A 13,705-nucleotide genomic window follows, 5' to 3' on the forward strand; every position below is an offset into this window, starting at 1 on the left:
TCTGAAGAGGAAATGAAGCAATACATCGACAATGATGAACCGGAGGAGAACTCGTATTGCCCTCAGTGATGTGGGGACCAATATTGCGGATCTATCCACAAATGTACTCCACTTATTCATGAGAATACAGCATTGCTGGCTGTCGCCTCATGAGACTGGTTGTTGTCATTACCGGCGAAACATCGTACTCGAATTGTAAATGTTGTGGGTTTACTCTCCGACACACAACCGGTGTGCTGAACTAGTAACAAATTATATTCTTGGTTCTGTAAAGTCACGTAGAAGGGAAACAATAAAATAATACAAATATAAAGCAATTATTATTTTATTGTTTCCCTTCTACGTGACTTTACCGAAAGAACCAAGAATATGAATCCCTGCAGTCACGAAAGCTTTAAATCAAAATAGTAACGATTTCGCATGTTTTGTTTACGTGATGAATCTGACTAATTGACTGTGTCGGGTGGTGGCGCTTTAAACGACACATTTATACAATCTAACCCCCAAATCGTTAATAATTGGAATTGAGGGGCCACTGCTAATAGGACAACTGGGACGTGCATAAGAAGAGGTCTCCTGTAGGTAATTCAGCCGTCATAAATATTCTCTCTGACTGATGCCCTCAAAGCAGCTGGGGCTGTGTGCGTGTAATGGTTGGTGGGGTTATGTAAAAAAAAATTGGGCTACACATAACATCTTTCCTTGAACTGGAAACATCACCAAAAGTGAACAGAGCTGTTAATACCATGTTTTTTTTTGTTTCCGATATCAGAACAGATGCACGTCAGAGCAGATTACCTTCTGTACATCATGCTCACATAAACAAATATCGGTCGGTTCGCCAGTCATCGAGTAAACTGAGAATGCAGCTTTACGTAAATAATAACACTGGCGACAATTGGAATTCATAGCTATCTTCCATCGCAAATTATTTATAATTGAGGGAACAATATGTATTAATATGAATTAATAAGATATTGAATACAATTTCCGCTATTAAGATGTTTCTTTGCATCGGTCTCAATAGGGACTTAAGTGGCCAATAGTCCATGCGCCAGCATCACGTAGATGTACAGCATTGATTCGTAAATATCGGTTTATTCAAGCTTATTTTCCCCTCGTCAATCGTTTTCAATGTGTGTCTCGTACAGGAGAGGTCCGGGACCCCTAAACCGCATGCTAAGTGACACTGGTCGTGCAAAGCTGTACTTAACATTCAAAAGGGCTCGTGCCAAACGCTAGTGCCGGAGGCTGCGAGAAATGTTACCCAGTATAATTTGTTCGAGATGTGCAAAGGGTTAATGAGACGACCAATGTAATAATCATCATCACCACGATCATCGTTGTCATTGTTATCATCATCGTCGTCATCACCATTGTCAGCAACAGGGGCAACAGAATGACTGAAAGGGAGGGGGGGGGGGATAGGTACGAATTACCTGGCAGATACCACTGAGGGATGCCACGTAGTTTGAGCTGAATGAGTTGGAAAGCCGGCAAAAAAACCTCGTGGTTTAAACTCAAGTTATTTTTCAGTTATGATCCCACTGTTACGTTGAACATCCCATCTCAAATATGCCGATGACATTGACTTCTCTTAACTAGCGATAAATAAAGTGCTTAGCAAGGAAATTAAGTAATTGGCTGGGAAGCTTTTTTGTAGTAAACCTTTGTTAGTTTGTTAGAATATGGTGCATATTTTACGCATTAAAACACACAATTTTATTGCAATTTTGATTTAACCCTTTACTAATTACGTACAGATTTACATAGGAATTTTTGCTTTTCATTAATTTTGGATAGGATAAAGCATTGACTCATACTCCACAAATATTTTTTTATGGTTTTGCCTGTATCTCATGTTTAATTAGCTTCACTGTATTTATATATTCCGAGCAGAATTTAAAGGTGGATTTAATCTCTTCGGTGCTATTTAGTGCTGAATTTATGTAATTATAAATGTTTTTTTTTTAAATTACAATGCAATTCATGGGCACAAAAATGATTCATTATGCCGCACACATTAATTCCATAATAGAAAGACACCAGATGACTTTGGCACATCAGCCCGGGCCTGTTAATACACTTGTTTATGGGGTCTCGTGCAGTAACGTTGATTCATATTTTCTGCGGCGTGCAATTTGCGGGTCAGTGAATCACCTGACAACTGGAGAGATGTATTAATTTCAAGTCGCCTTCACGGCACAGTGTTTCACACGTGGCGTCACTGCTGCCGCGGATTCTTAATGAAAGCAGTAAAACGCTCGCACAAGACGGACACTGCCTTCTTTTTAATAAAATTGTCCCCTCGTTGGGATCCCTACGCAGCTCCATTGCTGCTTGTCTCTGGTGGGGGATTTTTTTTTTGCTGTTGTTGTTGTTGTCTTCCCTCCCGCTCGTACCCTACGCTGACAGCCTTGTTTGGAAGCGGGCATCTCACGACCTTTTTTCCCTGCGGCGGAGGTGAGGGTGCAGAATCCAGGGTGACATCGTCGCAAAAGGGGGTACCAAACAAATCCTCGCCGGGGTGAGAGGCACGCAGACGGGTCCCGGTGGCCTCGGGCCACCACCCTCCAGCGGCAACGAGCCGCGGAACCCTGGAATAAACCCGCGAGACGTCGGGTGTTGCGCATTAATGGGCGGTTAGCTCACGCATGGCACAAGCAAATTGCGTTGAATTTTTTTTTATATATATATACGCGCGCGTACAGTACATAAATAGGACAATATCACAGTGGTTACGCTGCTACAAATGGAACTTTTGACTTTTATTAAGCGCACATTGGCTGGAATTCCACAGTGGCGTGCAAGGGCAGACGAGCAGCAACGTGGCGGCGACAAACGGGTGCCTGAACCCTCGGATCAACAACAACAACAACAAAACATTTTACACCAAGCAGTGAGCCAGCGAGCGAGCAATGTAAATGCGCACGTATTGAAGCCGCGTCTTAGATGGAGCGATCTTAATTTTCTGTTCCTCCTCCTTCCGGCAAACCTTTGCACCACTGCACCGTTGAACATCGATACCATTACAATAGCCTCGTGCGCCCCTCTGGTGCATTCGAAAATGAAAACAATAATTATTGTTTTTAGAGCCGTCGAGTCTCAGCGGATTTTAACTTCGGGGGCCCGCACGTCGCTAAGAAGGAAAAGGCGATTCTCATTGAGCTGTATCCCGGGTTGCAAGTGTTTACCAAAAGGCTTAAGCGTGGTTTGTAAACATACGTAGCGAATACGACATGTACAGATGTGGGCAGACGCAACGTGTTTCTGTTGTAGGTAAACAGTGTTCTTCGATGCTGAATATATGTTCATATAAATATAGTTTATTTATGTATATATGTCCTCCTCCTTATCATTATACACGTTCATCGTGTGTATTAAATATAATTGCAGGGTGTTGAATGTGAGGTTGAATATGCAATGTTTCTGAATAATGTTTCTCTCTTCCGATTTTAATATGAGGGCATCCAACCGCATTGTTAATGCGGGCGCTAACAACGTGTCCACAGGATGCATTTTCACGGGGAAATTCGTGTCCACCTTGACAGCCGTTGACTTTTGTGAACTGCCATCCCTTGTTTGATTTGGGGAATACAACTTGTGCAAAGTACTTTATTTATTGTTCCCACACTACCCGAGTGGGAACGTGTGACAACGCATTTGAATAAAATAGTAACCTTTCAGGCTTAAGAACAGTTTCACAAGAGTGTCCATTAATATTAATACGTGTCATTTATTAAAATTATCGAGTGCATCCAGCGTGCAGACAAAAGGCATTTGTCAATTATCCTCAAGCGCGACGTGAACTTTGAACCCCCCTCGGAAATAATCGTACTCCGAAAAACGAAATGGAGCACGAGTGTCGGGGAACAGTGGACGTCATTTAATTAATGGCAGTGTTTCTGGAAATGCCAAGACTGCACATTCCAATGCTGGTCATATCGCCCAATGCGCTAAGAGGGCTTGGCTGGTGCCACTTGAGGTGGCAAATGCTTTAAATATTCATCCAGAGCAGTATGTCCTCAGGGCAGAAATCTTAGCATATGTACTGTTTTTGTTTCATGGAAACATGCAATTGTTATTTTCATATTCACGTAGATATTTCTTAGTTTTTAACTAATATTATATTCTCTATCAAGCGTACCATGGTACCCTTCTTTAATAATCTTTTTTTTAAACGCTACCTTGGTTATTTTGCGATCATAAATCATTTGGAGTTCAGGAATAAAATACAAAACAAATATATACGTTTTGTACGTAGGTTTTCACGGCAAATTTTATGATTGATAATTGGTTTCTTTCGGGTTAGATCGTGGAGATGTAATGCTATTTTTACCTGTAACCCTCCACCACCCGACAGCGCCAATAAAATGTAGTTATCACGTTTGTGCATATGCAAATTTATTTTGTTATTAGCAAAAGCCGGAATGCTAAGAAGCAAACAAAATTTGTCTAATTTTATCTCCAGCGTTTTGCTGAAGATTACTTCCAGCATCATCAGGTTGTTAACAAGAGCTCAGATCTCTTGTGAAAGCACTTCCTGATCCTGGTCCTTAATTAGATACTGCAATGTCATGGCAACATTCATGCAGGTGATCTAGTTTAATAATTACAGTTGATTGCCATGTGATTGTGATTGGCATGTTACATTAGTGTAATGAAGTTAATCTATATGGCGGTTGGTGAAAATAGGCTATCCTTAATAATGTTAAGGGGTATTATGTTCGTACTGAAGGTGGCATCTTAATGGTATTGTAATTCTAGTTAAGAGTTTAGGACATTAATCCCCATCACGTGCATGAATGTGCCGATGACGTCATGGCATCTACTTAAGGAATTTGATTAGGAAGCGCTTTCACTCCACATCTGAGCTCCTGTTAAACAACCTGATGATTCTGGATGCAATCTCCAGCTTGCATTTTAAGAGTCTGTTTTTGCTAATAAACCAAATAAATTTGCATGTGCCGACGTGACAACTTGATTTGCTTTTGTCGGGAGGTGGAAGGTTATAGTAAACAAACATTGGCACGATACCTCCACGGTTTAACCCAAAAGTAACAAATTATGAATACAAAATTATACATATATAGTTAGCATTTGTCACTGATATTTTTTTTTGGGTCAATGGCTCGAGAGCTAATAGCATTGAGCCACTCATATCGCCCTTGGAAGTGCAGCCCCGTGTGCGTGTCCGTGCGTGCATGTGTGCCTTCACTGAATGCAGCTCTCAACAATGGATGTGACAAAATTAATTTAGATTTTAAATGATCTGCTGAAGCAGGGAACAAGATAAGCCGACCGGCCATCAGAATATTTGATTCAGATTAGGTATGAAAGAGTGGACTATTACACAAAAATGGAATATATGTGATATAGAATTATGAGATTGTGGTAATAATAACCCTGGAGCTCATCGTGGGAAGGCAGTGGTGGGGAGTTGCAATCAAGTGTAGCGTCTACACGCAGAGTATGGTGAGCTTGAAAATGGTCCAAATTATCCCTTGTAAATAGCACACACTGGAATGCTATATAAATAAAACAGAAACGGTGCCCGTAGACTAGCATTCCTGTTAAAATATTGACTCTCGTGTCACTAGAATGTTTTTTATACAGCATCGTGAATTTATATAAAAATGACTCGTACTCAAGTAGCAATGGTGGATCCCAAGTTGAAGTTGCTAGGTAGAAAGTGAAAACACCCAATGATCCAAATACTGTTTAGCTCTCTCTTAGATTAACTATTTAGGTGTTGTTCAACCTGAAAAGACATCCGATAGCCACCCAAACACAGCTGCGAAAACAATATGTGATAGTGTTATTGAGGAAGTTACACCCGTTATGTCTACAAGGAAGGTGAATGCTGTCCCAGGCACTGTTATTATTTTGTGAGTAATGTTACCATTCGCCCATACCCAGCACACCTAGACTTCCCACTGGGTCAAACAGCTGCACCACAACAGCCTTGGGTGCAGTGATTCACCAGCCGATACCCTCCGCCACTCGCAATTGCCCAAAGATTCAATGGCCAAATTTCAAGGGTAAGAAATTCGATTCAACAATTGAATACAGAATTAAATTCAAGAATCAATTATTTTGTCTTATCCAAATTGTGCTATCGGTATCAGGTCATGCCGTGAAGATTTCATTTGGATCTCTCGCACAGCAGTGCAAACTTACACAGCTCGCGAACAGCCCACGGGAAAAAAAACAAACTGATATCGCTGAACCGCTTCTGAAATCCCCTTTTTTAAGTGAACTCTGGTCACCACAGTAGGGGGCAGCACTTTCCTCACCTACCCTGCGTGGATGGAAGTCAACCCGATGCAGTATTTTTATTCTCAGAGCTGAAATTGTATCCAATTTAAGTGCAGAACCATATTTCATGCTGAGACCATAAACCGACACTACACTTACAATCACAGGTGGCTGCTGAGATTCAAATCCAGGATCTCAGCGGTGCCAGTTCAGTGGTCTGACCCGTGAACCACCTACGTACGTCTTATCAATTATTTTTCTAGGTTTTACTTTGTGATGAAAGTAGCAACCTTTAGTGGCTGCAGTGGGTCATGTAACTCTATTACAGAGAATATATAAGGATAATTCAAATGTCTTATTTATTATTACATGCATGAATCAAACTATATATTATAATGAAAGTGACTTGATGCATGTATCGTTAGCTTAGAGAATCGATTTTAATCCATTAATCAATGCATCAGTGCAACCCCTAACAGTGACATTGAGATAATTATTCATATGGGTGTGTTTTTATTTAAGTAGCCTATTTAAAGTACATTTTGTTTTCAAAAGCGAGTGTAGGATGTCACAATACCCACGGTGCCTCTGTGTGTGCAAGTACGCTTATTTCTGTTATTTTCCTTCAAAGAGATAATTGAAACTTGTAGTGCATTTATTTAGAAAGGCTGAACACATCACAATGATGATACACTCGAATGTAAAAATGGGGTTAAAACAACAACAACAACAACAAACAACCGCGAAGGTGACGCGGGATCGGAAGGTCACGATACGAAGTGGCTGCATGTCGACTGAATAACTCTTTCCTACCGTGTCCCGTGCTGCCAAATGGCTTTCACGTCAATTACAGCGGCACGCCATCCCGCTTTCGACTCGCAATCAACCATGCATGGCATGGGAACTTTGGAGGATCAAAGAATGTGGGGGAGGGTTCGTTTATTTAAAACGGGGATGTCGGGGAGGGGGGGTGGGGAGTCACGGGTCACCTTTATTAATGTCAATGTTTTTATATATATATGATTTATTGAATATACTCGACTCGCATTAATTGACGCAGCGTCATCAGTCCTGTTTGGTTTTTTTTTTTAAGGTGCACAAGAGCAAATGTCATCATTCCCACGTGTTAACATCCGTCGGTATCGGAGCCAGCAGTCCGTCACAGTCTCTGTTGACGATATATATATCCCTGAGTACGCGACAACCGCTCAACTCCCCCCGACGCCTTTAGACGGTGGTGTTCCTCGACTTGCGGAGGATCGCTTTAGGCGGTGGCTTCGCATCGTCCCTGGAGCGAACAACGCTTTCGCTGGCACGGTAGAACACGCTGCTGCTGCTGCTGCTGACCAGGGTCACGGAGGAGGGGGCCGTCCCGCCCAGGGGCACCACCCCCCCAGGACACTGATGTCTGTGCTGCACTGCCGCGGCGACGCTCCGAGTCTCCTGCACGCGCATGCGCTGCTGCACGCGATGCTCCGAGCGGTCCGAGTCGTAGACGAAGCCGTGGTACTGCACCATGTCGCTGAACCTCACGCGCTCCTTGGACGCGGAGCTCTGCACCTCGCCCTCTTTGGTGACGCTCACCCGGTGCACCTGCGAGCACTTCTGCAGCCTCCGTGCCACCTCCGACGTGCCGCTGGCGCCGGAAGCTGCAGCGGCATCTCCGTTGGGCACCGTGACCCCTTGTCCAGACCCGCCGGGCATTTGCACCTGCTGCACCTGCTGCAGATGCTGCTGCCGCTGATGCTGCTGCTGCTGCACGCGAACCAGACTCCCGTTGACGAGGAGGCAAGCGTGTTGGGCCTGCCCCGCGACCACCTCTCCTCGATACGAGGAGGAGGACGACGACGATGACAATGACGACACCGACACGGGCGTGGTCCTGGGGGGCGGCACGGGCGGCTTTGCCCGGCGCAGCACGGTCAGCACCGTGCTGCTGCTGCTGCTGCAGCTGCTGCTGCTGAAGGCGCTGACCGTGGTGCTGAAGCGGCTCAGCCTGTGTACCGTGGCTCCTCCGCTGGAGCCCGTGGCTCCACTCGAGGAGCTGGTGAGGGTGCTGCACTTGGACTCGTCCGTCTCTTCGTCCAGATTCAGGCTGCCCGTCAGCGTGTCGATTTGGCTCACCACCTGTGGGGTTTCATTGGGCGGACGTGACTGAGCGGCAACTACCAATAAATATATATACGGTTCATATCGATCAGTCTCCCCATTCTCTTAATTGTGCTCAGGACCTTAATCCACAGGGACTGTCTTAATCCACGCACGGGTGCAGCTGTTCAGATTGAGTAGTGCTCAGACTGTGGGCATTCTTTCCACCGGACCTTCAGGGTGCATGTACATGACATCCATTGACGCAACAAATGATGATGTTTTTTTTTTTGTCTCAAACAACAGCAGCAGCATTCGGGGAACCATACCGTGAAAAGGAAACGCATTACCATCGTGATTTAATGAGGTCAGCTAAATTCAGCCTTCTTATTTAGCATCGCTCATGCGCACAACCACAAGCATGGGCATGAACTTAAGGGGCTTATGAATAACGTCCCGTCGAATGTGCATGAAGTAATGAGATCGACTCGCGTGCACATTGCCGGACGGATTGTTGCATCGCAGCACCGGCTTGGGGCAAGGCCTTCATCCAGCAGTGGTTTCATCATAGGCAACGATGATGATTTTTTTTTTTAATGAAATGCGGTCATGACAAACATTAACTCACCTCCTTCAGCTCTTTTGCGACGTCTTTCAACTCTCCTAGGACCATTTCGAGGTCGTCGATGACGACTTTTACCTGTTCCTTAACGAGGGAGCGCGACACGAGGCCGAGGTAGATCTGTCCAGAAGGGTTCTCTTCACTTGACATTATTCGTCACAGCTGCGCTGCAATTCAAATGAGCGGCTCTTATTCCCTCGAGACCTTGGTTTTAAACGGAGTGTTTTTGCCAATAACATCTCGCAACACAGTAGCATTTGTTTAAACGCCTGGCTGCTGATGAGGCCCATGAGAGCGAAACCGATCTGAAGTTTGTTTGCTCCAACAGATGCTGCTGGTAGTTTGAAAAGCCAATAGCGCAATGGACTGACACACTTGTATTTAACATGTGGTAACCGAACGTAGCTCTGCGTATATATGCTTATTATCTGTAAGTCCACAGTTGCTCGGCGTTTCACACCACGTGCTGGGAGCGTCCATTAAATATCAGAATAAGCTCCCAGAACGTGGAGTAAAACGTCGGACATCGGGCCGAACGACGCGCGGTATAACGCGGAAGCACGCCGTAGGGATGCTAAACAGCAGCAGCCACGAAACAGCCGACGACGCGGTTATATTTGCTCACAGTTTTACTCCGGGAGCATCGAACACTGTTTACAACCAGCATAGACATGTATATAAAACAGCATCCGCCTATAGTGACAGCGTTATACAATAATACGGTACAATTAGTATGTATGAAGGCTCTTAACTGCAGCCGCATCTCGAGGCATTACGAAAGTTATTTACCCTTGAGCCGTCATATAATGAAACACACCCGCGACCGCCGTGGGGAGGAGGCCCCTCTCCCTCATCCAGCAGTGGATAGACGACAGGGCCGCTGTTATTGCGTCACTGTAAAAATGCGCGCACTCGTTCCCCCAACACGCGCGACGTACTTGCTGCTGCCTTGCGGAGACGTCTCGGGTTCGCTGCAAGTCGCGTCCAGCGCTGTTCCTGTTGTGAACGATACGTTCAATTTTCCTTTCCATCTGTCAAAGCGCGCACAGTTGTTTTTTTTGTGTGTTTTGTTTACGCGAGTCGCCTTATTCATTGAATTGGCAACGGTTGCGTAGACGTTGAAGCAAACTAATAATGAAAATAATTGTAACGCATCTCGTCAACACTTTCACCCCCCCCCCCCCCACCTCAATTAGCCGAACACATTCAGGCGCCCGAGTACTGCTTGTGTCCCAATTCCCCCCCCCCGCCCCCCAATACAGGCGCCCTGCGTGTCTATGTCTATAACGAATCGAACAAGTTGCGCGCTGTCGCGCGAATGAGACGCACGCGGAGGACAGAGACAGGAAGGCAGACAAGACGGGCTTGGCTTGTGTGTGCGCTTTACGCATAACAAGAGACCAGATACACGGAGTGGCTCGCCGCGCAGCCGGTGTCGCGTGCGTTTTAGCTGCTGCTGCTGCTGCTGCTGCTCACCATGGCAGCTCCGATGGTGCGCACTGAACTCCCGGAGTCAACGCGGCGCTCAGTGGAGTCGAGGGATCGTTGAGCGATACGGCGCTGCCTCGATGCTTGCATTGCGCAGATGCACCAGAGAAAGTGGTGGTGGTGGTGGCGATGATGATGATGATGATGGTGGTTGTGGTGGTAATGATGATGATGATGGCGGTGGTGGTGGTTGCTGGTGGGGTTTTTTGTAATGCTCGCTGAATGATCTTTGGTGTTGGTGTCGCTGAAGAAGGCGGCAATGCGAGCTTGCTGCGTGGCGGTGCCTCCTCCTCCTCCTCTCGTGCGCGCGCGCGAGTGAGATGCGCGCACGGATCGTGGCGACTGGGTGAGCGGCGCAAGGCGGACGGGAGGAGCAGTGGCGCACACACTAACACACACACACACACTCAAATACTAATATACACTAACGTACACTCACACACTAACATACAAAAGACAACGATCCCCCCGTGTAGCCTTAACAGAATGTTGGAGCGAGTGCTGCTAGAGCACCTATGAAGGTCGGAACGCCACACGAGGGGGTGAGTGGCCAGCACCACGCCCGGCCGCCTTTGTCTCTCCAGTGCCGATGTTTACTACACACCGCACCAAAGTAGCAATTTGAGGCTGAGTCGACATTTGGAAGGCCGAGGACCAATTCAGATAATCGTCACTGGTGCTGGCCGTGGAAGGGAATCGAACTCGGGACACCAGTTTCGTAGAGCAGCGCGCTAACCACTGCGCCACCGCTCCCCACAACACTATATAGCACGCACACTCAAAAAAGCGCTCGCGCATACGAACACAGTGGCTCATTCATTCACGCGCTACAACGCGCGGCGCACGTGAATTCCACACACACATGCCCGCAACGCAGCACAATGCCCGCAGTATACATGGAGCAGCATTGCCAGTCAAAAATATCCCCTGTTATTTATTATTCACTCCACTCACTACGGCGGCTCGTTCTGTTAGCGAGCACCTACTAAGGCTGGCACAGCACACGAGGGAGTGGTTGGGACAGCAACCACGCCCGGCTGTCTTAGTCTGTCCAGGGCTGCTGTTCACGTTTATTACAAACCTAAACGGTTATATGCTTTGAAGCTCAGACGGTATTTTATAGGGCATTACCAAAACAGGTTCAGATATTAAATTACTGTACACTGTTGTGGCATTTGGTGTTTGCATGTTCTCCCCGTGGTCGCGTGGATTTTCTCCCGGTCCTCCGATTGTTTTCCCCTCTACATTTAGAAACACGCGTGTAGAGTGTTTGGCTGCTCTGAATTTTCACCCGAGAAGCCACTGCGTTGAGCTATCATTTGTGGTCAGATCGCTTCTAAAAAAAGAGCTGTATCGCTCAGTGAGCCTTACCTGGTAAATAAAATAAAAATAGTTTAGTTGTGGAAGTGAGAAGAACACGATGAAATGAGACACAACGGGGCAAGTTTCCTAAATCCCTCTCCGCCTTTGCCCCCCTTGCAATGTACACGAGTTACACCACCGATAGTCGACCGGCCGGTCGCATGTGGTGGACTAAAGTGCGGGTACCCCCCCCCCCCCCCCGCCGCACTCAGGGGACGTCGCGTCAGTGTGGAAGAGTTGGACAAAATACCTTCGAGATGGTTTCTATGGAGCGTTCCCGTCGTGGCCTAAAGCGTTCAGGGACGTGTCACTTTACGATCGCGAGCGCGAGGGAGGTCGCGCATATGGAGACGTTACTAGGGGACGTTTACGGCAAGCAGCATCAAGTGTAGATGGTGTGTTCAGAATGTGAGCAATTTATGAACAAGCGAGTAAGTTCAGTGTTTAATAATGGGGAAGTTTGTAAAAAAAAAAGCTGATCCACGGAACGTGCAATTTAACACACATTTGCGTAATTATTAGTAAATAAGGTGTGTGTGTGTGTGCACTGTGTAAAATTATACCTTAGTAGCCCAGTGATGCATTTTTAATGGGTCCATGTTTACCCGCTGTGATACAATCTTTTTGTATTCTTTGTTTTTGTAACTCGCTGACTCTCCCCTACTGGACATCTTTGAAAAAGAGCCTCAGCTCATCGGATTCATCCTGCAGTCTAAAGGTGCCGATAAAGATTCTGATGTAAAAATAAATAAATGTGGTCATTTAATTTTTTATCCAAGAAAGTGAAAGTGCGCACGGAGAGGCATGAAGGGAGATGCACGCCTGAAATATCACCATTAGTCAGAGCGACGAGCGCGTACATTAGACAATAAATGCAGGATAAAGACCAATACCAATAACCACCATTCGCCACTAAGTGTCGGTGACGTCACCACGGCGCATGTGCCAGGCTAGGTGCACTTTGAGGCCACGTGAAGTGTCGAAGGCTCGCTGACAGACATGTACACGCCGAATTACATTCATTTGTTTACATTAAAAACTTAACTGTAACTGTGCTTGACCCAAACTCGCTCCCTCTCTACATTTCAATTACATGACGTCTGTAACGTTGGGCTACGGCAGCTCGGGACATTGTTTTGTTAATAATGCAAATCACTCATTGTCGTTAAATAATTCTAAGTCACCTTCGGTTCAGTAATTCTCTGTACCGTCTGCAACACTCTATTCAGTGTGGCTGTGGCTATTGTCGTGTTATTAAAACATTTATTGATGACTCATTGTCAGTTAAGGGGGATAAGTCACCTCTGGCTCAGCAATTGGTCGGCGCGGTACGAGGCACAGCAGAGGGACACGGCTGCATGTGAAACGGATGTGCAGTTGTCTGTGGTCGTTTGTTATTTTCAGTCGCCCTGAAGGCATGGGGGCGGGGGGGTGCATCCAATGAAACGTGCGTCTTGTGTTCAAACTACTGTAGCCAGAGTTGTAAGAAACTCAATGTGACCCCCTTATGGGTAGACAGGGTGGGGTTTGCGTCATCTGTGCCGCCGTGCGTGACTGCTCATTCTGATTACTTACAAACGTATATAACAGTTTGTTTTTGTGCGTGTTCAGTTTGTTGTCCTTCGCGCGCACCTCTGGTTGGCGCCGAACGGTGTGAAAGAAGTTCAACATACCATTAACACATTACTAGTCTTAACTCGTAGCAGTTTCCGTTCGGGCCATGGCACGTGATGCAGAGAGAGGGGTTTTTTTTTTAGACGGGTGGCAAAGAGACTGGCTCACCACAGTAAAACAAAGTAATATTATAGTTTTGTCCAACGGACGAGAAGGTTTTCTGAAACTAACGTTTTCCAGTAGTGGGTCAGGAGCTGTTAAACAAAGTGTCAT

At 46.0% G+C, this 13,705-nt stretch overlaps 1 protein-coding gene across 4 annotated transcripts; it reads right to left on the reverse strand.

Moving 5' to 3' along the window:
• Nucleotides 1-2,749: 2,749 nt before the first annotated feature.
• On the reverse strand, nt 2,750-10,688 carry PRR16 (proline rich 16). 4 transcript variants are annotated; one of them, XM_032953520.2, is made up of 4 exons: nt 10,445-10,524; nt 9,907-9,964; nt 8,975-9,135; nt 2,750-8,385 (listed from the first exon to the last, which is right to left on the reverse strand). In XM_032953520.2, the coding sequence occupies exons 3-4, from the start codon at nt 9,116-9,118 to the stop codon at nt 7,486-7,488; spliced, it is 1,044 nt and encodes a 347-aa protein (XP_032809411.2). In that variant the 5' UTR covers nt 9,119-9,135; nt 9,907-9,964; nt 10,445-10,524; the 3' UTR covers nt 2,750-7,485. The 4 variants fall into 4 exon arrangements, with proteins under 4 accessions (XP_032809411.2, XP_032809413.2, XP_032809410.2 ...); XM_032953522.2 differs by having other exon boundaries at nt 8,975-9,130; nt 10,445-10,498; XM_032953519.2 differs by lacking the exon at nt 8,975-9,135 and having other exon boundaries at nt 9,907-9,999; nt 10,445-10,688.
• Between the last annotated feature and the right edge of the window lie 3,017 nt (nt 10,689-13,705).

The sequence above is a fragment of the Petromyzon marinus genome, chromosome 13 (genome assembly GCF_048934315.1).
Source record: "Petromyzon marinus isolate PM22_M1 ecotype Great Lakes invasive population chromosome 13, UKy_Petmar_22M1.pri1.0, whole genome shotgun sequence".
NCBI lineage: Eukaryota > Metazoa > Chordata > Hyperoartia > Petromyzontiformes > Petromyzontidae > Petromyzon > Petromyzon marinus.

Bases quoted from the DNA above. Each gene is read 5' to 3' on its own strand.
- PRR16 (XM_032953519.2), bottom strand. From the start codon at position 10,546: ATGCAAGCATCGAGGCAGCGCCGTATCGCTCAACGATCCCTCGACTCC. The intron at 10,000-10,444 runs GTGAGCAGCAGC...GCGCTTTGACAG, and splicing joins GCACCATCGGAGCTGCCATG to ATGGAAAGGAAAATTGAACG. The intron at 8,386-9,906 runs GTACGTCGCGCG...GAAACCCCACAG, and splicing joins TCTCCGCAAGGCAGCAGCAA to GTGGTGAGCCAAATCGACAC.